This window comes from Oncorhynchus keta, chromosome 16, assembly GCF_023373465.1.
Source record: "Oncorhynchus keta strain PuntledgeMale-10-30-2019 chromosome 16, Oket_V2, whole genome shotgun sequence".
NCBI classification, from domain to species: Eukaryota; Metazoa; Chordata; class Actinopteri; order Salmoniformes; family Salmonidae; genus Oncorhynchus; species Oncorhynchus keta.
In genome coordinates, this window is record NC_068436.1 from 10,326,093 (window position 1) to 10,350,306 (window position 24,214).

Below are 24,214 nucleotides of genomic sequence, written 5' to 3' on the forward strand. Positions count from 1 at the left end.
ATGGCTTAAGGACAATGAAGTCAAGGTATTGGAGTGGCCATCACTAAGCCCTGACCTCAATCCTATAGAACATTTGTGGGCAAAACTGAAAAAGTGTGTGCGAGCAAGGAGGCCTACAAACCTGAGTCAGTTACATCAGCTCTGTCAGGAGGAATGGGACAAAATTCACCCAACTTATTGTGGGAAGCTTGTGGAAGGCTACCCGAAACGTTTGACCCAAGTTTAAATTGTTTAGGCAATGCTACCGAATACTAATTGAGTGTATGTAAACTTCTGACTCACTGGGAATGTGTTGAAAGAAATAAAAGCTTCAATAAATAGTTCTCTCCACTATTATTCTGACATTTCACATTCTTAAAATAAAGTGGTGATCCTAACTGACCTAAAACAGGCATTTTTTTTACTAGGATTAGATGTCAGGAGTTGTGAAAAACTGAGTTAAAATATATTTGGTGTATGTAAACTTCCAACTTTAACTGTACCTGTGGCGGCAGGGTAGCCTAGTGGTTAGAACATTGGACTAGTAAGGTTGCAAGTTCAAATCCCCGAGCTGACAAGGTACAAATCTGTCGTTCTGCCCACTGTTCCTAGTCCGTCATTGAAAATAAGAATTTGTTCTTAACTGACTTGCCTAGTTAAATTAAGGTAAAATACCTACTGTACACTTCAAAATAGTTTAAGGTTTGTCTGATGACTTTTCATAGCTGACATATTTTTACTCCCATATTGATTTCCTCCATGATGAGTTTAACCACAATGAAGTAATTGTGTAACTACAGTATAGCACTCAACTGTATTGGGGATGGGTAAATACTCCATGTTGAAAGTCTATTATCTGTGTGTGTATACGTACCTGAGGGAGTATATACAGTGGGGCAAAAAAGTATTTAGTCAGCCACCAAAAGTTCTCCCATTTAAAAAGATGAGAGGATTTTGGGGATTTTTAATGAATTTATTTGCAAATTATGGTGGAAATAAGTATTTGGTCACCTACAAACAAGCAAGATTTCTGGCTCTCACAGACCTGTAAATTCTTATTTAAGAGGCTCCTCTGTCCTCCACTCGTCACCTGTATTAATGGCACCTGTTTGAACTTGTTGTCAGTATAAAAGACACCTGTCCACAACCTCAAACAGTCACACTCCAAACTCCACTATGGCCAAGACCAAAGAGCTGTCAAAGGACACCAGAAACAAAATTGTAGACCTGCACCAGGCTGGGAAGACTGAATCTGAAATAGGTAAGCAGCTTGGTTTGAAGAAATCAACTGTGGGAGCAATTATTAGGAAATGAAAGACATACAAGACAACTGATAATCTCCCTCGATCTGGGGCTCCACGCAAGATCTCACCCCGTGGGGTCAAAATGATCACAAGAACGGTGAGCAAAAATCTCAGAACCACACGGGGGGACCTAGTGAATGACCTGCAGAGAGCTAGGACCAAAGTAACAAAGCCTACCATCAGTAACACACTACGCCGCCAGGGACTCAAATTCTGCAGTGCCAGACGTACTGGCTTAAGCAGGGGCACACATGTCCAGGCCCGTCTGAAGTTTGCTAGAGAGCATTTGGATGATCCAGAAGAAGATTGGGAGAATGTCATATGGTCAGATGAAACCAAAATAGAACTTTTAGGTAAAAACTCAACTCGTCGTGTTTGGAGGACAAAGAATGCCGAGTTGCATCCAAAGAACACCATACCTACTGTGAAGCATGGGGGTGGAAACATCATGCTTTGGGGCTGTTTTCCTGCAAAGGGACCAGGACGACTGATCCGTGTAAAGGAAAGAATGAATGGGGCCATGTGTCGTGAGATTTTGAGTGAAAACCTCCTTCCATCAGCAAGGGCATTGAAGATGAAACGTGGCTGGGTCTTTCAGCATGACAATGATCCGAAACACACGCCCGGGCAACGAAGGAGTGGCTTTGTAAGAAGCATTTCAAGGTCCTGGAGTGGCCTAGCCAGTCTCCAGATCTCAACCCCATAGAAATTCTTTGGAGGGAGTTGAAAGTCCATGTTTCCCAGCAACAGCCCCAAAACATCACTGCTCTAGAGGAGATCTGCATGGAGGAATGGGCCAAAATACCAGCAACAGTGTGTGAAAACCTTGTGAAGACTTACAGAAAATGTTTGACCTCTGTCATTGCCAACAAAGGGTATATAACAAAGTATTGAGATAAACTTTTGTTATTACCAAATACTTATTTTCCACCATAATTTGCAAATAAATTCATAAAAAATCCTACAATGCGATTTTCTGTTTTTTTTTCTAATTTTGTCTGTCATAGTTGAAGCGTACCTATGATGAAAATTATAGGCCTCTCTCATCTTTTTAAGTGGGAGAACTTGCACAATTGGTGGCTGACTAAATACTTTTTTGCCCCACTGTATCTGTATCACCTGTCTCTTCTAGGAGGTGGAGGGTCCAGAGGTGCTGTTTGTGAAGGAGGAGGGCTGTGAGGAGGTTCTGGCGAACCCTGAGGGGAACATGGTCATGGAGGACAACCAGACTACACCTACTTCTGAACCCACAGAGGAATTAGCTGAACAGCACAGGACCACATACAGTCTCACTGAGGTGAGCCCACTGTAAACTCCTGTCTGAATGGTTATGTTAGGTCCCGTATCCACAAAGAGTCTCAGAGTAGGAGTGCTGATCTACGATCAGTTTAGCCTTTTAAATCATAATGAATAAGACTATGTAGACAGGGGACCTGATCATTGATCAGCACTTCTACTCAGATTCTTTGTGGATACGGGCCCAGGTCTTGATTCATTTTTTCAGAAGGGTGGGACCATGTCTTTGAATTATCAAACCATTTCAAAGAGTGTCAAGTAATCAAATCAACTAACATGTTTGCATAGTACTCTTCGCAATCCTTCATTGCCCAATCAGAATATGCTCATATGAGATATCTTGATCCAACATCCTCTCACTCTGTATCTCTTACAGTCAGTAGACATGGAGGATGGGAAGCCTGATCTGCTGCTGGTCAAAGAGGAGACAATAGAAGATGGACCAGAGAACATTGATCTGCTGAGTGGTCTAAAGATGGGGGAGCAAGGTGAGGGAGAAATACATATAACCCATAGATCCTCAACAGGGTTCTACAGTGCGACCATTTTACTCACATATGCGTCTAAATATTTTGTTGTGCAATGTGGAATTTTAATTTAGGAGCGTCAGTGTGCCTAGAAAAATTAAAGATTCTAGCTTTAATACCTGAAATATTTTTTAATTGTGCTCCTAAATTGATTTGTGTGCCTACATTTTACTTATACTTACTCCTTGTAAAGAAAAAAAGTCAGCATAGTGCCCTCTTCAATGGGAATAGTGATGTGCTTGGATATTATTTTCTTCATTCGTTGGGCGGCAGGGTAGCCTAATGGTTAGAGTGTTGGACTAGTAACCGAAACGCAAGTTCAAATCCCCGAGCTGACAAGGCTGTTCCTAGGCCGTCATTGAAAATAAGAATTTGTTCTTAACTGACTTGCCTAGTTAAATAAAGTAAAACAATTCATAAAATTAAATGAATACAACTTATGTTGACATATACAAAAACACAATGTATGAACTTCACCAGGTGATTGACATAAAAATGTATACGAGTTCCCCCTCAGTCACTCAACTTCGGTACAACATACCGAAGTCGCACTCTCGTGACCGGTTGAAGGATCCACAATCACACCTGACAAGGCCAATGAAATCTGCACCTCGCTGGAAGCCCCGCCTTCCACAGGTCATAATCATGAGGCTCAGATTCATTCCTTCAACTATTCCACTCTTCACCTGGATGTGAACAGGAACAATTCACACTACTGAAACAAGCAATTAGAAAACGTGACTGTCTTACGTTGTGCCAACTAAACTGTCTCATAGTGGTAGAGCGTGCTCACCCCCTGGACATTGTGTGCTGAAGTTTGGTATTGTTCTTCAGTTTGCTGGATCAATGGTTAAGATGGCTAAGCGACCGAGATGACGATGGCTAAGCCGGGTTCGAGGTCACGCCCCCAGTCATGCGGGTTAATACGAACCGTGTGGGCATTGCCACATACTGTGTGAAAACTTCCTGGAAAGACGTGTAGCATTCTTTGCGACTTTCCTTTCCAAGAATTTGGCAACTTGGCTGGGACCGAGGTACAGGAAGTGGAGAGGGACTTGAGGCTGTTGTCGAAAAAGGTGGAACTAGCTTCCCAGCAGGGAGATGGTGAGCCGGTGGGTTTGGTGACATACAGGGCCCATGTTCGGATGACTACATGGTGTCCCTGGACAGCTCAGGGGGTTTCCTTCGGTGATGAAGAGGACTTTATTTGGGGACAGCCACCTCCTCACGCAACGAGAGTAGCATCATTTTTTGGTACTCCAAGAGGGACCAGGGGCTGAGGGTGTTGGCCTATTTGGACGATTGGCTGATGGCAGTCAAAGGAATAAGCAGTGTTACCCATATCGAGGCTAGTGCTCCATGTTCCTTCTCTAGATTTTATTGTAAACCAGAAAAAGGAGCTGTCTAACACTATTGCAGCACATTCCATTCCTGGGTCTCGAGTTAGACTCATCCTTAAATTGCACTTTTCTACCCCCGCAGAGGTTGTCAGGTTTCCAGCTCTGCTTGGCCCAATTTTCGGCTGGGGCACACAGTACGTTTTCACCAGTTCCTGCGCCTACTGGGGATGATGCTTCTATGATGGTGGTCATTACCCTGGGGCTGTTCCAGTGCTGGGTGCTAGCAACACGCTTGGATGCATTTCTCTACCTAAACCAGTCAATTCAGGTGTTCCCGACATGCCTTCGGGCACTGTCCCAGTGGAGGGTTCTCATGGGCCAGGTGTTGTCCAGCAAGGTGATCACGACAGACTGCGAGGGTTACTGAATTTGGGGAGTATGGATGGTGTCACAGAGTGCCCGGCTTATAAATTACCTGGAACTTCTGATGGTGTACTGGCGCTCAGGCCCTCCTGTGTTTGTTGGGCCGGCATGTGCTGTCAGTGGTGTAAAAAGTACTCAATTATCATACTTGAGTAAAATTAAAGACACAGTGCCTTGCAAAATTATTCTTCCCCCTTGGCGTTTAACCTATTTTGTTGCATTACAATCTGTAATTTAAATGGATTTTTATTTGGATTTCATGTAATGGACATAACACAAAATAGTCCAAATTGGTGAATTGAAATTGAAAAAAATAACTTGTTTATTATTATTTTGTTTAAACGTAAAAGTGGTGCGTGCATATGTATTAACCCCCTTTGCTATGAAGCCCCTAAATAAGATCTGATGCAACCAATTACCGTCACATAATTAGTTAAATAAAGTCCACCTGTGTGCAATCTAAGTGTCACATGATCTGTCACATGATTTCAGTATATGTACACTTGTTTTGAAAGGCCCCTGAGTCTGCAACACAAAGCAAGGGGCACCACCAAGCAAGCGGCACCATGAAGACCAAGGAGCGCTCCAAACAGGTCAGGGACAAAGTTGTGGAGAAGTACAGATCAGGGTTGAGTTATAAAAAAATATCAGAAACTTTGTACATCCCACGAAGCACCATTAAATTCATTATTAAAAATGGAAAGAATATGGCACCACAACAAACCTGACAAGAGAGGGCCGCCCACCAAAACTCACAGACCAGACAAGGAGGGCATTAATCAGAGCTAAACGAGACCAAAGATAACCCTGAAGGAGCTGCAAAGCTCCACAGCGGAGATTGGAGTATCTGTCCATAGGACCACTTTAAGCCGTACACTCCACAGAGCTGGGCTTTACGGTAGAGTGGCCAGAAAAAATGACATTGCTTAAAGAAACAAATAAGCAAACACGTTTGGTGTTCGCCAAAAGGCATGTGGGAGACTCCCCAAATATATGGAAGAAGGTACTCTGGTCAGATGAGACTAAAATTGAGCTTTTTGGCCATCAAGGAAAACACTATATCTGGTACAAACCCAACACCTCATCACCTCGAGAACACCATCCCCGCAGTGAAGAATGGTGGCGGCAGCCCCGGCAGGGACTGAGAAACTGGTCAGAATTGAAGGAATGATGGATGGCGCTAAATACAGGGAAATTCTTGAAGGAAACCTGTTTCAGTCTTCGAGAGATTTGAGACTGGGACGGAGGTTCACCTTCCAGCAGGACAATGACCCTAAGCATACTGCTAATGCAACACTCAAGTGGTTTAAGGGGAAACATTTAAATGTCTTGGAATGGCCTACTCAAAGCCCAGACCTCAATCCAATTGAGAATCTCTGGTATGACTTAAAGATTGCTGTACACCAGCGGAACCCATTCAAATTGAAGGAGCTGGAACAGTTTTGCCTTGAAGAATGGGGAAAAAATCCCAGTGGCTAGATGTGCCAAGCTTATAGAGACATACCCCAAGAGACTTGCAACTGTAATTGCTGCAAAAGGTGGCTCTACAAAGTATTGACTTTGAGGGGTGAAAAGTTTTGTTTTTTTGTCTTATTTGTTTCACAATCAAAAATATTTTTCATGTTGTGTGAATCCAATGATACAAATTTAATTCCAGCATGTAGGGGGTGAATACTTTCGCAAGCCACTGTACCTTAATACAAATTACTCAAGTAAAACTCACCCAGTAAAATACTAAGTATTTACTTTTAAATTGACTTTTGCTACTTAAGTATAAGTATAAACATAAACCATTTCAAATGTCTTATATTAATTAAACGGCACAATTGTATTTTTATTGACGGATAGCCAAGGGCACACTCCAACACTCAGACATAAATGACAAACTAAGTATGTGTTTAGTGACTCAGTAGGGATGACCAGGGATGTTCTCTTGATAAGTGTGTGAATGACAATTCTCCTTTTCTTTTGTGTGTCAAGGAAAATGTATGGAGTAAAAAGTACATTATTCTCTTTAGGAATGTAGTAAAGTAAAAGTAGGCCAAAATATACATAGTAAAGTACAGATACCCCCAAAAACTACTTAAGCAGTACTTTAAAGTATTTTTACTTAGGTACTTTACACCACTGTGTGCTGGTCATATCTAAGGACGGTGCCTCAGTTGGTAGAGTATGGTGCTTGCAATGCCAGGGTTGTTGGTTTGATTCCCACGGGGGACCAATACGAAAACAGTACACAAATGTGTGCTTTCACTCTTGTAAGTCACTCTGGATAAGAGCGTGTTCTAAATGACAAAAATGTAAATATAATACATCAACAGGCATGTGCGGCCCCTCACCTCGGCTCGCTCCCTGTTGTGGTGGAGCAGTGCACATTTGTTCTCACTTCAGGTGTAGCATGTTCCTGGTTACCTCAACTCAGGTGGATCTGCTATACCCCTGGGTGGTTTCCCAGATATGGGAGCGGTTCGGCAATGCCGACATAGATCTTTGCCAATTGTCTTTGTTTTCTGCATGAGGGACCCAAGTGCCCCGTTGGGAACGGACTCTGGCGGACCTGTGGCCTTTGACCTTCCTTTATGCATTTTCACCAGTGGTTCTGATTCAGCCCACGTTGGAGAGGGTGCGCCGGGAGGGTTTATCATTGATTCTTGGGGCTCTCCATTGGCCCAGGCTGCCTTGGTTCGGGGAGATCATTTGCCCTTTAGGGCGGGGACCCTGGCAACTCCCGTTGGTCTGGGTGGGGGACAAGTTACTTGAGCTTTCGGACAAGTAAATAATCTGTCCTACTTGTGGCTAAAAAAGTTAATGTCAAGCCCTGAAAGCGGTATTCAATTGAAGGAATTAATCCTGTGGAAGACGGCGTGTCCAGCAAGGCGTGAATTTCATTGACCGTGCCAGGCGTGATTGTAGATCAACCGAAGTTGCAAGGGTGCGACTCCCCATAGTATGTTGTACCTTGTTTCCCTCCTTCCGGGAACATTAGTTATAACGTTACGTTTTCTCTGCAATGTTTGGGAAGTATTTTGTAACCACTTCTTGCAGGTTGGCTGGAGGCTAATAGAGGAGACTGGGTGAACATCTTGGATTCCCAGACCCAGACCGGTGCCACCAAGGGCCCAGGGGACATCATCACTGAGCAGGCCAGGACCAGAGGTGACATAGTGGAGGTCTGTGGATGGGACAGTGTCCTCAACTCTGGCCTGGGGAACAACACTGTTAATCACAACCAGAAACAGACAATGGAACACAAAACAACAACTGAACTGAGACCAGGACTGGCTGAGACCAGGGCAAGGCGTAGAATTGGTCTGCGGGGACTGGGAGGTGTCCGTATGCGGCTGAAGAGAACAGACACAGACTCGGCTAGCGATGCTCCGTCCTGCTCCTATAGTTGTGATTCAGAGAGACTGATGGCGCCTCAGGTTAACCCTCCAACAGGTGCTTCCTTCAGCCTGCCTTCTATAGGATCTATCAACTGGAATATGGACCCTGCGACAACACAGACACTTCCTGGCCTTCATCCTCCTCACACTCTCCTAATGTTAAACCAGACCTCGGACAATGCCAGTTCCTCAACACTAAATGGCTACACAAGCTCATTGACAAGTGAAAATAGTAGAGATGGAATCAGTAAAGGTGGCAGCGCCAAAGAGAAGCGCTTCCCGTGTTTGTTCTGTGGGATATCCTTCAGTTTCCCCAAACAGGTGGAGATCCACCAGAGGATGCACATTGGGGAGAAAGCGTTCAGCTGCCACTTGTGCCCAGCCATTTTCTCCCGATCGTCCAACCTGAAGAGGCACCAGAGGGTCCACACAGGGGAGAAACCCTACAGCTGTCCCCAGTGTGCAAAGAGGTTCTCCCACCACCACAATATGAAGGTGCACCTGAAGGTCCACACAGGAGAAGCAGTTTCCCTGTATGCACAGCAGGAGTAGCCTTATCTGACAAAGTTGTCAATTGGGAGAAATCTTATCACTTGAGATACTTAGGGGATGTCTGGAAACTGTTATTTAGATTAATAGTTATCATGAGGTAAGAGAGTAATTAACCACATACCCCTCATTAACCCTTTGTTAACTTGTCATTTGAAACAGGCTTGTGTAAATGCCTGTTTTTAGAGAGACAGTAAACCTAGATGGGGGGAATGCATCGATAAGTGGTAGCGCAAATACATGCTAGCTGTTCCCGTAAACGTCCAGTCATTGAGCCAACAACTATCCATTTAAAAGCTTGTCTCTGCAAAAATATAAAAACAAATGTACATATCTTTTGCGGAGATGGCTAAATGAATATAGAGGAAAAACTGAATTCCCCTTCCCACAATGGCACCACGTTCAGGAAGTGTCATCATTTGTTGTTGGGGGAAAAAATGGTGTAAAGGTTCCACCCAAAGTTCCACCCTGTTAGGATTATGCACCTAATGGTTGTTAGAAAAGTTGGCAAATAAGACTAATGTCAAAATGTATTTATCTTTGAATATATTTTATGTATATTTAGATACATTTGTTACTAATTACAGTTACATAGCATCATGTAAGTAATTGTCATGAAATGAAATGTGAATAAATAATTGTAATTAGTAATGTAATTGACTAGCAACAATATATCATCTATTTTCAAGTTTTACAAACTCCGGTTGACAATGTAAAAAAAAACAACGTTTTTTTATATGATCAAATAAATAGAAAGTAAACTAATGCACAATATTCATTCTTATTATAGGTGTTATGTTTTTCAACTATTTCATACATGGAACAAAAATATATAATGCAACATTTAGTGTTTGTCCCATGTTTCATCAGCTGAAATAAAAGATCCCAGAAATGTTCCATTCACCCAAAAATATTATTTTGCACAAATGTTGTGCACAAATGTTTACATCCCAGTTATTGACCATTTCTCCTTTTCCAAGATAATCAGCATGATCATTACACAGTTGCATCTTGTGCTGGGGACAATAAAAGGCCACTCTGAAATGTACAGTTTTGTCACTCAACACAATGCCACAGATGTCACAATTTTGGATGGAATGTCCACCAGAGCTGTTGCCATAGAATTGAATGTTAATTTCTCTACCATAAGCCGCTTCCAACGTTGTTTCCGAGAATTTGGAAGTACGTCCAACCGGCCTCACAACTGCCGACCACGTTTATGGCATCGTGTGGGTGAGTGGTTTGCTGATGACAACGTTGTGAACAGAGTACCCCATGGTGGCGGTAGGCATAAGCTACGGACAACGAACACAATTGTATTTTATCTGTGGCAATTTGAATGCACAGAGATACCGTGATGAGATCCTGAGGCCCATTGTGGTGCCATTCATCTGTCGCCTTTACGTCATGTTTCAGCATAATAATGCACGGCCCCATGTCGTAAGGATCTGTACACAATTCTTGGAACCTGAAAATGTCCCAGTTCTTCCATGGCCTGTATACTCACCAGCTCAGGATCAACATGTACGACAGCGTGTTCCAGTTTGTGCCAATACCTAGCAACTTCGCACAGCCATTAAAGAGGAGTAGGACAACATTCCACAGGCCACAATCAACAGCTTGAACAACTCTATGCAAAGGAGATGTGTTGCGCTGCATGAGGCAAATGGTGGTCACAACAGATACTGACTGGTTTTCTGATCCATGATTTCCTTATATCAACTACAACTCAGTAAAATCTTTGAAACTGTTGCATGTTGCGTTTATTTTTTTTCAGTAAAGATGTAAAAAGTTATTTAATTTCATATCATGTATTCATTATTGGTGTTAGTTCTACCCTGTTATGCTTCCTTCTACCCTGTTGTGTTGGTATTTCATCAGAATTTAACAATACCATCAAATGCTCTGCATATTTTTGTGGTAACTTGTAGTGATGAAAGGGGTCAACTAAACATTCACCCCCCTTTAGGCTTTTCCTAATTTTGTTACGAACAAATTTAAATGGATTTAATAATCATTTTTCATCAACAATTTAATCAAAATACTCTGTCAACGTGGAAGATTTTTTTTTTAAATATAAAAATTGGATACTAAAATATACAGTAATCATTGCATAATTATTCACACCTTTTGTTTAGGCAAGCCGAAATGAGTTCAGGAGTAACATTTTGTTAGACAAATCACATAAGTTACAAGGACTCACTCTGTAAAATAATAGGGGTTGACAGCGCCACCCAGTACCCTTCCTCTGTCTCCCATACATACATACAACATATGTAAGGTCCCTCAGTCAAGTATTGCATTTCAAGCACAGATTCAATTATGAAGACCAGGGAGCTTTTCGAAAAGACTCAAAGAAGGGCAGAGATTGGTAGATGGGTAACAATAACACATCCGATATGGAATGTCTCTTTATGCATGGTCAAGTTAATAATTATGCTGTGGTTTATGTATTAAACCACCCAGACACATCAAAGATAGTGATCCTTCTGAACTGAGCTGCAGGACAGGAATGAAACTGCTCAGGGATGTACCATGAGGCTATCAGTGATTTTAAAACTCATTGCTGAGTTTAATGGCTGAGATGGGAGAATTGAGGATGGATCAACACTGTACTGACTCCACCTAAATGACAGAATGAAAATAATACAAATATTCCAAAACATGCATCTTGTATGCAACAACGCACTAAAGTAATAATGCAAAAAAACACAGTAAAGGAATAAACTTTTTTGCCTAAATGCAAAGCCTTATATTTGGGGCAAATACAACAGAACACATGACTGAGTAACTGCCTCCTTATTTTCAAGCATGGTGGTGGCTGCATCATGGTATGGGTATGATTGACATCGGCAAACGCTGGTATTTTTCAGGATGAAAAGAAAAAGGATGGAGCTAGCACAGACAAAATTCTGGAGGAAAACCTGCTTCAGTCTGCTTTACACCAGACAGACACTCAGAGGAATTCACCTTTCAGCAGGATAATAACATACGACAAAGCCAAATCTACATTGCTTACCAAGAAGACAAACGTTCCTGAGTCGCCAAGTTAAATGTTTTACTTAAATCGAGGACAAGATCTGTAAATTGCTGTCTAGCCATGATCCCCAACACTTTGACAGAGGTTGAAGAATTTAAAAGAATATTGGGCAAATATTTCACAATAGTCTACAGGTGTGCAAAGCTCTCAAGAGACTTGCCCAAGAAGACTCAACACGGTAATCACTACCAAAGGTGTTTCTAACAAGTATTTACTCAGGAGGGTGAATACTTATGTAATCAAGGTATATTAGTGTTTTAGTTTTCATTCATCTTCAAACTATTTTAGAATTTTTGTTCCACTTTAACAGAGTATTTTCAATAAACTGTTGACAAATTACAATTAAATCCATTACAATTCCAGGTTGTAACACAAAATGTAGAAGTTTAATGGGGGTTGAATGCTTATGCAAGGCATTGCATTGTAATAATTACCATAAGGATCTAGGCAAAGACAAGTATAGTTGAATATTTACCTTACTGAGGTGTTGTAAATAAATAATGACCTTATTCTTCTACTCTATTATTGCTAACACACTGTTCTTTCTAAACAAGTCTGCGGTCATCTTGAAATATATTGATCATAGGGGATTTATGTAATATAAATTGTACCGTAATTCAAACAGAACACAAATGTTTAATTTAACCACACCCTATGAGCTATGACGACAACAAATACGATCCTTTCTCTTCAGTTTATACGGAAATGAACATTGACCTATAATAATTTCCACGTTAGCGTTTTATTGTCGTTATTTAGACGTTTATTAACATCATGTAACTCAAAATATGATTAATTTTACTGCACAGTATCACATTATTTCCCCAGGCAGTGTTTAGTTCGCGTTGTAGACGGGACTGGGTTGATATATGTTATCTACTGTTAGCTAGCTGCTAGCTAACGATGGCTAACTGTATGGTTTTTCACACGCAAATAGCCTCCATCATGGAGGTGCTAGCGAATGCAGCCGTAGCAGAGATCTGTAAACTCGTAGACGACGACTATGCAGTGTTTCGTTTGGAAATAACTCAAAGCCAGAAAGAAAACAGGGCATTGCGGAGGAAACTACAGCTACAAGAACTGAAGGTGGCACGGGAGCGCGCAGAGAGGACAACGCAAGAGCGCGTCCTCGCCAGTCGTCCCAGTAGTGTCAAGATCCTCGACCGATACAGAGGAATGGCAAGAGGTACATTTTGCAGAAGACGCAGCCTGTCGCCCCGTTCCCATCTGCCATGTGTGACTTTAGATGTGTTAACCAAAATTGGGTCTTGGTCAGTTTTTGCATATGATGCAATAATTCCCCTGATTTCTTAACTATCTGTCATAAAGATAAAATATCATATTCTAACCAGATTCTTAATTTACAGCATTTCCTATTATGTACTAATTGAAAACAATATGATGCATGGAACATAATCAATCAATCTATAAATAGTATATTAAGAAGTTATGTAAAGTGTTACCTTACATCCTTGTCAATTCTAGACAGTGTCAATAGTGTACAATATACCACTGAGCATTGACAGTAGCTAACCTAACCACGTCTTTTCCCCCAGTGACTCTCTCAGGTGAAGGACATCTCACTGAAGGCCACAGGAGCTTTGTGAAGCCAGTGGGACACAATACATGGCGAGATGACCAACCAATCACTGATGATGAGGGGAGTGGAACCTCAACCAAGAACATTATTGTGATAGAGGTTAGTGTTACATAAAAATGAGTCCAACAAATGTAGCCAGTTTATTTCAGAAAGACTACTCACATGTACATCAGATAAATTATCTGTCATAGCGGAGGGAGATTGTGAGACTTGAAAAAGAAAAGGACTGCCGCACACACTAGGAGCTCAGATGCAATAATTTTGTAACGTTTCAACAGCCAAGCTGTCTTCATAATGACAGTGCAGGTCACTAGTTTAGAGTTTGAAAGGACACACGCAAGTGTCTGTAATCATAGCCGGCTGTGGTTTGATTTCATTGGTTAATTTACAGATATAAATAAAACATGATTTTTATAAAGCATGAATGGATTACATATGATCATAGATATAAACTACAAAAGTATGTGGACACCTGATTGTTGAACATTTATTTCCAAAATCATGGGCATTAATATGGGGTTGGGTCCCCCCTTTGCTGCTATAACAGCCTCCACCCTTCCGGGAAGACTTTCCACTAGATGTTGGAACATTGCTGCAGGGACTTACTTCTATTGAGCCACGAGCATTAGTGATGTTGGTTGATTAGGCCTGGCTCACAGTCGGCATTCCAGTTCATTTCAAAGGTGTAAAATGGTATTGAGGTCAGGGCTCTGTGCAGGCCAGTCGAGTTCTTCCACACCAATCTCGACAAACCATTTCCGCATGGACTATTCTTTGTGCACAGGGGCATTGTCATGCTGAATCAGGAAAGGGCCTTCCCCAAACTGTTGTGATAAAAGTTGGAAGCAAAGAATAATGTAGAATGTCATTGTATACTGTAGCGTTAAGATTTCCCTTCACCAGAACTAAGGGGCCTAGCCCGGACCATGAAAAACAGCCCCCGACCATTATTACTCCTCCACCAAACTTTACAGTTTGCACTATGCACTCGGGCAGGTAGCATTCTGCTGGCATCCGCCAAACCCAGATTCTTCCGTTTGACTGCCAGATGGTGAAGCGTGATTCATCACTCCAAAGAACGCTTTTCTACTGCTCCAATGGTGGTGAGCCTTACACCACTCCAGCTGACGCTTGGCATTCAGCATTGTGATCTTAGGCTTGTGTGGAAACCCATTTCATGGAGCTCCCGACAAACAGTTCTTGTGCCGACGTTGCTTCCAGATGCAGTTTGAAACTTGGTATTGAGTGTTACAGACGATTATTATGCGCAACGAGCTTGAGCACTCGGCGGTCCAGTTCTGTGAGCTTGTGTGGCCTACCACTTTGCGGCTGAGCCGTTGTTGCTCCTAGACATTTCCACTTCACAATAACAGCACTTACAGTTGACCCGGGGCAGCTATAGCAGGGCAGAAAGTTTACGAACTGACTTGTTGGAAAGGTGGTATCCTATGACGGTGCCACGTTGAAAGTCACTGAGCTCAGTACGGGCCATTCTACTGCCAATGTTTGCCGATAGAGATTGTATGGCCTTGTGCTTGATTCTATACACCTATCAGCAATGGGTTTGGCTGAAATAGCCAAATCACACATTTGAAGGGGTGTTCACATACTTTTGACCATGTAGTGTAATTTGGCGACATAGGCTTAAACATTATTTACAATGTATAGCAAAAACGATCCAGGCGGCCTCTCATTTTAATAATAAATTGTCAAGGTCACCCCCTCTCCTAGGGAGGGTGACTTGTTCAATGCCGATATAGCGAAGGGTCGAAAGTAGAGCTTGTGAGACTTCCCTATGACATTGTTATCCAATTCAACTCATGCACAGGTAATAACCTCTCTTCTTGTGTCAGTCTGTAGATGCAGAGGCTGCTGGTCCTGGGGTCAAGCAGGAGAGATCTGAAAGAGAGGAGGACCCACGACACAACAGAGAGATCCAGACTGGAGCGCCCCATGTAGCCACGGAGATCCCTACCACCACCGCCCCAGCACCGCCCAATACCCAACATAGCATCATGGAGGTCAGTGGAACGCCGAACGCATTCCTCAAGTCAGAGACAGACACCAAGACTTTAACACACAGGCTCTTAGACAAAGGATCTGACCACAGATCAGACCCAGAGAGACTAGGGCGGGGGAGACTGGGCTGTCCTCCTGCTAATGACTCCGAGTATTTACCGGTATTTCACCAGAGCCAGAGGATGGTTAATTCCCGTGGAGATGGTGATACGTTAGACACAGGTGGTGATGATCTGTCTTGTTTTTACACTACAGAGATGGACTCTGGCAACATATCCTTGGGTTTAGAGACACAGACTGATCTGTCTAGAGGGGGCTGGAACCAGTACAGTAGTAGTGTATACTCTGAAGGGTGCCTAGATAAGAAAGGGGAGGTTATAGTCGTAGACGAAGTGACTGTGAAAATGGAGGACGATGTCCCTCTGACACTGAATGCAGACAAGACTCAATTAGGAGAAGGACACTCACAAGGTAGAGATGTATTAGATTACAGGGAAAGCTTAGAGACTAATCCAAATGTTGCGACCCACTCCCCTTTACACATTCTCAGGGATCGCGACAGAGTGTCCACGTCGATGGGGCCTTCCGATTCACACGGCCGCTTTATTTTCGATCAAGTATTGAACTCAAAGGACCAAAGAGCCAAGGCTCAGGGAGGGGGAGCAACATCAGGCAACGGTAAAGAGAAACGGTTCCTCTGCATGTCCTGTAACAAAGGCTTCAGCTGCCTCCAGAACGTAGAGACCCACCAGAGGGTCCATACAGGGGAGAAACCTTTCAGCTGTACCCAGTGTCACATGAGCTTCGCCCAGGCTGGCAACCTTAAGATCCACCAGAGGGTCCACACAGGGGTGAAACCCTTCAGCTGTACCCAGTGTCATATGCGCTTCTCCCACTCGTACAGCCTGAAGAGGCACCAGAGGGTCCACACAGGGGAGAACTCTACAGCTGCCGTAGTGTGAGAAGAGGTTCTCCCACCAGAACCCGCTGAAGGTCCACATGAGAGAAAGGTTGTTCACATGTACGCATGGCAGGAAGAGGTTCTCAGAGAGGAGCTACCTCAGGATACACCAGTTGAAAAACCATTCACTCTATAACATAGAAAGTAACCATTCCACAAGATAGCTTCTGACCTTTAGATCAAACCCTGCATTAAACACAAAGATTACTTTTCAGTGTTGTCAGCAGAAAAGATCCACAGGTGCATTTGTAATAACAAGGGTAACATATTTCAGTGTTGAATATTCCTGGGTAGAATATTGCATCCAAACATTGTGTGAGATATATATATAAAAGCCTAAAGTCTGTTACATAGTGTTTGTACTGTGTAGGCTATATGATGGTCACAAATGCCTATTTCATTACTTCCATTCAACTACTTAATTTTTTCCCAAGACACTATGAGAAAATGAATGCAGTTTATGAAGTTCATGCAGAGTTTTTGTTGAGACAGGTACAATGCCTTCAGCCAGTATTCTCACCCCTTCACTTTTTCCTCATTTTGTTGTATTAGACTGAATTTAAAATTGCTTAAATTGAGATTGTGTCACTGGCCTACAGACAATACTCCATAATGTCAAAGTGGAATTATGTTGACATTTTTACAAATGAATTAAAAATGAAAAGCTGAAATGTCTTGATTCAATAAGTATTCAAACCCTTTCTTATGGCAAGCCTAAATACATGCAGGAGTAAACCTTAACAAGACATGTAAGTTGCATGCTCACTCTATGCTCAATAATAGATTTTAACATGGTTTTTGAATGACTACCTCTTCTCTGTACCCAGTACAATTATCTGTAAGGTCACTCAGTCGAGCAGTAAACTTCAAACACAGATTCAACCACAAAAACCTGGGAGGTTTTCAATGCCTCGCAAAGAAGAGCACCTATTGGTAGACGGGTAAAAACATTGAATATCCCTTTGAGCGTGGTGAAGTTTGGATGATGTATCAATACACCCATTCACTGCAAAGATACATGTGTCCTTCCTAACTCAGTTGCTGGAGAGGAAGGAAACCTCTTAGGGATTTCATCATGAGGCCAATGGTGACTTTAATACAGTTATAGTTTAATGGCTGGGATAGGAGAACTGAGGATGGGTTAACAACGTAGTTATTCCGCAATACTAACCTAAATGAGAGTAAAAAAAAATATCCTGTACAGAATACAAAATATTCCAAAACATGCATCCTGTTTCCAATAAGGGACTAAATTAAAACTGCAAAAAATGTGGCTAAAATTTAACTTTATGCCCTCAATATAAAGCGTTATGTTTGTGGCAAATCCAATACCACATTACCTACCACTTCATATTTTCAACGTTATTATCTCTTGCTTGCTAGCTAGCCAACTACGGCTAACTTAGTCACATCAAACAATGCAGCCAGCGTAACAACAAAGTAGCTTCATTTGCATAAGCTGTTTTAGTGACATTTATTTGGAATCATCCATAACAATGAGCTCATGATGCGCGATTTCACCTGGCATAGAAAATGTGCTCACTTGTTCAGAGGAGCTAGCCAACAACACAGCTAACACAATCACTTTAAACTGAAGCTGGAAAGACTGCAAACTAGCTGCACCTTGTTTAGCTTTACATGTTTTATATTGGCATTTCTTTGTACACTATATATCCATAAGAAATATGCTGATTCATGATTTCGACTGGCTGAGTAAAGCTCCCTGCCTGTCTCATCTTGACTCCCGACCCCTACTTGTTCATTACTATGGGACGGCTGGAGATCGAATTTCAATACTGAAACAATGTTGCAAATGTCAAGAGACAGACAGCAAGGTTTGTAAAAATCTCCGCTATTGAAAACCAATTGCTAGTCTAAAAGAAATGGAAGGTAATGTCTAGATGCTTTTTACAGTGGAGATCAAGTTTCTAAATTGTCTGGCTGGGCTGATGAGACAGTGGATTGCGCAGTGAGATGGAACAGCGTAAATAGGCATTTTAAACGTCATAGTTTTAGCCGGTGGTAATTTGTGAAATAGACACAGCCTGGAATGCGGTTTTAAACAATCAGCGTCCAGGATTAGACCCACCTGTTGATTAATGATCAACAACCAACTTGACAGAGCTTGAAGACATTTTAAAATAAATGTGGAAGTATTGTACAGTCCAGGTGTGAGACTCTGTACATTATTTTAACATGTATTGACTCAGGGATGTGCATACTTATTTAAATTAGATATCTGTATTTCATTTTCAATAAATGTGCAAAAATGTCTAAAAACATGTGTTCACTTTGTCATTATGGGGTAGAGTGTTGTCACGATACCTGAATTTTGACTTTGATATTGATACCAGGTTTAGTATCACGATACTTGACTCCAAAACGATACCACAAAAAAATGTGTATTTGCCAGTCACAGAATGGCACATGATCCAGTCAGATCAATTTAGATACTGCTCTGTTCAATCGTTGGGCATCTTTTGAGTTCAATATCATTACATTTTTACGTATTTGTTTTTAGAGAGAGCCATGTATGCATTAATTGAATCAATTATACAATTATATTCAAATTGTATAATATTCACAAAAAAATACCATTCTAACTAGAAAACAACATAATGGTAATAATTTATTTGAATGGAAAATCTGTATTGATACACTGGGTTAATCAAGATGTAGCCTAAGTCTATTCACAATATAGGTGAATGCCTATTTTCCTTTCCATTTAGGACTTATTTTATTGGCAACTGCTAAGATAATTATTTTATTGTACTGATTAACAACATTTGCATAGAAGAAGCACTCTTCTTTTATAAAAGTGTGCACTGTCTAAGGAATTAATGTCATTCGCGGAGCAGAATGTGGCTGGAATCTGAGTTTGTTGCTATGAAATAGAGTGAAAACCAGATAGGAGGCAAAGGACGGAAGACAAGTTCATTTATTTTTGTTGGCGATGGAGACAAAGTGAATTTAATAACGTTTTTGGTGACAATCATCTTTGAAATCAGCATTATTTTGCATCATGGTTTGTCACATATCACAAACAAATAACTAGGGTAGTGAATTCAGCTGTAAGCCAGCAAGGAAATGTAGCTTAATTAAAGCTGGATAGTCTCCTCGCAATCAGATGTGGTTCTTTTAGGCTCGGCCATATTGTGCAAGTGTTTGTCATGTGCAAATTTGCATCTGTATTGAAATGAAAAACCGGTAATACCAACCATAAACCAGCATACTGAAAGTCGGGCTAATAACTCTTCCCTATGGATATTTTGTCTCAGATTACCTCCTACATAAGGACAAAATCAGAGGACAACAGGTAAAGTAAGTTAAATATACATTTATTCTGACTTTTGTGATGGTACTGTTCAGGAATGCTGAACTTCCATGTTGGAAACGAGTGTAAGTATCGTCTTGCATTGTAAACGTGTTTAGACATTGTTTTGTGAACTGTAATGAACAGTTTCAACATTTCTACATGCCATGGTGCGATATTCAAGTGTGTTAACTTCTGTGCAGCATAAGTTAATGCACTTTAGCAATGAATAAGTGGACGAGGCTCTTTGCGCTATAATGAGGCTGTAAGGGTTTTCTTCTGGTGAAAGAGACGCGGACCAAAATGCAGCGTGGTGGTTATTCATGTTTTTAATAAAGACGACTATACATGAACAGACTATACAAAACAAGAAAAGTGAAAACCTAAACTCTGGTGCAAACACAGAGACAGGAACAATCACCCACAAAACCCAACACAAAACAGGCTACCTAAATATGGTTCCCAATCAGAGACAATGACTAACAGCTGCCTCTGATTGAGAACCATATCAGGCCAAACATAGAAATAGACATACCAGACACACAACATAGAATGCCCACCCAGGTCATGTCCTGACCAACACTAAAACAAGGAAAACACATACGAACGATGGACAGAACGTGACAGAACCCCCCCCCCAAGGTGCGGACTCCGAACGCACAACCTAAACCTATAGGGGAGGGTCTGGGTGGGCATCTGTCCGCGGTGGCGGCTCTGGTGCTGGACGTGGACCCCACTCCATAATTGTCTTAGTCCACCTCCTTAGTGTCCCTTGAGTGGCGACCCTCGCCGCTAACCTTGGCCTAGGAAACCTAACAACGGGCCCCAATGGACTGAGGTAGCTCAGGACTGAGGGGAAGCTCGGGACTGAGGGGAAGCTGGGGACCGAGGGGAAGCTGGGGACCGAGGGGAAGCTGGGGACCGAGGGGAAGCTGGGGACCGAGGTGAAGCTGGGGACCGAGGTGAAGCTGGGGACTGAGGGGAAGCTGGGGACCGAGGGGAAGCTGGGGACCGAGGGGAAGCTGGGGACCGAGGGGAAGCTGGGGACCGAGAGGAAGCTCAGGCAGGTTGATGGATCTACCAGATCCTGGCTGGCTGGTGGTTCCGGCAGATCCTGGCTGACTGGCGGATCCTGGCTGACTAGCGGATCTGGCAGATCCTGGCAGACTGGCGGATCCTGGCTGAATGGCGGATCTAACTGATCCTGGCTGACTGGCAGATCCTGGCTGACTGGCAGATCCTGGCTGACTGGCAGATCCTGGCTGACTGGCAGATCCTTGCCAACTGGCAGATCCTGGCGGAATAGCGGATCTAACTGATCCTGGCTGACTGGCAGATCCTGGCCGACTGGCAGATCCTGACCGACTGGCAGATTCTGACCGACTGGCAGATTCTGACCGACTGGCAGATCCTGGCCGACTGGCAGTTCTGGCGGATCCTGGCTGACTGGCAGATCCTGGCCGACTGGCAGTTCTGGCAGATCCTGGCTGACTGGCGGATCCTGGCAGACTGGTGGATCCTGGCACACTGGCAGATCCTGGCACACTGGCAGATCTAAATGATCCTGGCTGACTGGCGGATCCTGGCTGACTGGTGGATCCTGGCAGACTGGCGGATCCTGGCAGACTGGCGGATCCTGGCTGACTGGCAGTTCTGGCGGATCCTGGCTGACTGGTGGATCCTGGCAGACTGGCGGATCCTGGCTGAATGGCGGATCTAACTGATCCTGGCAGATCCTGGCCGACTGGCAGATCCTGGCCGACTGGCAGTTCTGGCGGATCCTGGCTGACTGGTAGTTCTGGCAGATCCTGGCCGACTGGTAGTTCTGGCAGATCCTGGCCGACCGGCAGTTCTGGCAGATCCTGGCAGACTGGCGGCGCTGGGCAGACTGGCGGCACTGGGCAGACAGGTAGCTCAGACGGCGCTGGGCAGACTGGCGGCACTGGCGGCGCTGGGCAGACTGGCGGCACTGGCGGTGCTGGGCAGACTGGCGGCACTGGCGGCGCTGGGCAGACGGGTAGCCCAGACAGCGCTGGGCAGACTGGCGGCGCTGGGCAGACTGGTAGCTCAGACGCCGCAGGGCAGACTGGTAGCTCAGACGGCGCAGGGCAGACTGGCGGCGCTGGGCAGACGGGTAGCTCAGACGGCGCTGGGCAGACTGGAGAAAAAGGCTCTGGCAGCGCTGGACTGAGGAGCACTGGTGCCTCTGAAATGAGGGGCTCTGGCGCCTCTGGCATGAGGGGTGGTAGCTCTGAGAGCGCTGGACAGGCGGGAGACTCTGGCTGCGCTGGAGAGGAGGAAGGCTCCGGCAGCGCTGGACAGGCAGGACGCACTGTAGGCTTGATGCGTGGTGCAGGCACTGTTATGCCGTGCATACTATGCCAAACCAACAGCTTTCTTTCTACTCTGTCCAATACATCCTCCACACTCTCAGACTCAGCACTCTGCTTCGCCGACAGCTCCAATTCCATCCATGGCTCCTTACGGTAAACAGGGGGAGTTGGCTCAGGTCTGACTCCTGACTCTGCCACATTCTCCCTGTGCTCCCACCCAAGACATTTTTGGGGGTGCCTCTCGGACTTCCAGCCGCTCTGCCGTGCTAGCTCCTCATAATGCCGCCTCTCTGCTTTCGCTGCCTCCAGCTCGGCAATATTCCCCTGGCTCTGCCCAGGGTCCTTTTCCGTCAAGGATCTCCTCCCAAGTCCATTTATCCAAATAGTGCAGCCTCTCCCACTGCTGCTGCTGCCTCTGTTGCTTCTCCTGCTGCTGCCTTTGCTGCTGCTGCTGCTGCTCCTGCTGCACCTGTCCCTTCTGCTGCTGCTGTTGCTGCTGCCTCTGTTTACCACGCCGCTTGGTCCTTGGTTGGTGGGTGATTCTGTAAGGGTTTTCTTCTGGTGAAAGAGAGGCGGACAAAAATGCAGCGTGGTGGTTATTCATGTTTTTAATAAAGACGACTATGCATGAACAGACTATACAAAACAAGAAAAGTGAAAACCTAAACAGTCCTATCTGGTGCAAACAGAGACAGGAACAATCACCCACAAAACCCAACACAAAACAGGCTACCTAAATATGGTCCCCAATCAGAGACAATGACTTAACACCTGCCTCTGATTGAGAACCATATCAGGCCAAACATAGAAATAGACAAACCAGACACACAACATAGAATGCCCACCCAGCTCACGTCCTGGCCAACACTAAAACAAGGAAAACACATACGAACGATGGACAGAACGTGACAGAGGCTGTGCTGACTTGATCCTCTCAATCACGTGAGACACATTTGACAGAAGTACCGGACGTAACAAATTGTAGTGCCGGACTGTTTATTATTTTTTTGTGTGTATCAAAAAAGTTGTGAGATTTCGGTGTACCGTGCAGTACTAATGGGGTATTGTGTGTAGATGGTTGAGGGAAAAAATATTTTATCCATTTTGAATTCAGGCTGTAACACAACAAAATGTTGTCAAATCAAAGTTTGTCACGTGTGCCGAATACAACAGGTGTAGTAGACCTTACAGGGAAATGCTTACTTACAGGTTTTAACCAATAGTGCAAAAAAGGTATTAGGTGAACAATAGGTAAAGATTTAAAACAACAGTAAAAAGACAGGCTATACAAGTAGCGAGGCTACATACAGACACCGGTTAGTCAGGCTGATTGAGGTAGTATGTACATGTAGATATGGTTAAAGTGACTATGCATATATGATGAACAGAGAGTAGCAGTAGCGTAAAAGAGGGGTTGGCGGGTGGGATACAATGCAGATAGACCAGGTAGCCATTTGATTACCTGTTCAGGAGTCTTATGGCTTGGGGGTAAAAACTGTTGAGAAGCCCTTTTATCCTAGACTTGGCACTCCGGTACCGCTTGTCATGCGGTAGTATAGAGAACAGTCATGACTGGGGTGGCTGGGGTCTTTGACAATTTTTAGGGCCTTCCTCTGACACCGCCTGGTGTAGAGGTCCTGGATGGCAGGCAGCTTAGCCCCAGTGATGTACTGGGCCGTACACACTACCCCCAGTAGTGCCTTGCGGTCAGAGGCCGAGCAATTTCCGTACCAGGCAGTGATGCAACCAGTCAGGATGCTCTCGGTGTTGCAGCTGTAGAACCTTTTGAGGATCTCAGGACCCATGCCAAATCTTTTTAGTTTCCTGAGGGGGAAAATAGGCTTTGTTGTCGTGTCCTCTTCACAACTGTCTTGGTGTGTTTGGACCAGTCTAGTTTGTTGTTGATGCAGACACCAAGGAACTTGAAGCTCTCAACCTGCTGCCCCGTCGATGAGAATGGGGGCGTGCTCGGTCCTCCTTTTCCTGTAGTCCACAATCATCTCCTTAGTCTTGGTTATGTTGAGTGATAGGTTGTTACTATGGCACCACCTGGCCAGGTCTCTGACCTCCCTCCCTAGGTGGTCTCGTCGTTGTCGGTAATCAGGCCTACCACTGTTGTGTCGTCTGCAAACTTAATGATGGTG

General features: G+C 43.8%; 1 protein-coding gene and 1 long non-coding RNA gene across 2 annotated transcripts in view; one reads left to right on the forward strand and one right to left on the reverse strand.

Annotated features, from left to right (window-relative positions):
* Nucleotides 1-24,214, reverse strand: part of LOC118395653 (uncharacterized) — a 46,187-nt gene that overhangs the window by 15,977 nt on the left and 5,996 nt on the right. The gene's annotated exons all lie outside the window — the stretch shown is intronic.
* Nucleotides 1-24,214, forward strand: part of LOC118395570 (uncharacterized) — a 34,419-nt gene that overhangs the window by 4,644 nt on the left and 5,561 nt on the right. Inside the window, exons 4-8 of the mRNA XM_052465076.1 lie at nucleotides 2,416-2,580; nucleotides 2,956-3,067; nucleotides 12,782-13,030; nucleotides 13,401-13,543; nucleotides 15,298-15,465. Of these exons, the coding sequence (XP_052321036.1) occupies nucleotides 2,416-2,580; nucleotides 2,956-3,067; nucleotides 12,782-13,030; nucleotides 13,401-13,543; nucleotides 15,298-15,465 (837 nt within the window). The remainder of the gene's footprint in view (nucleotides 1-2,415; nucleotides 2,581-2,955; nucleotides 3,068-12,781; nucleotides 13,031-13,400; nucleotides 13,544-15,297; nucleotides 15,466-24,214) is intronic.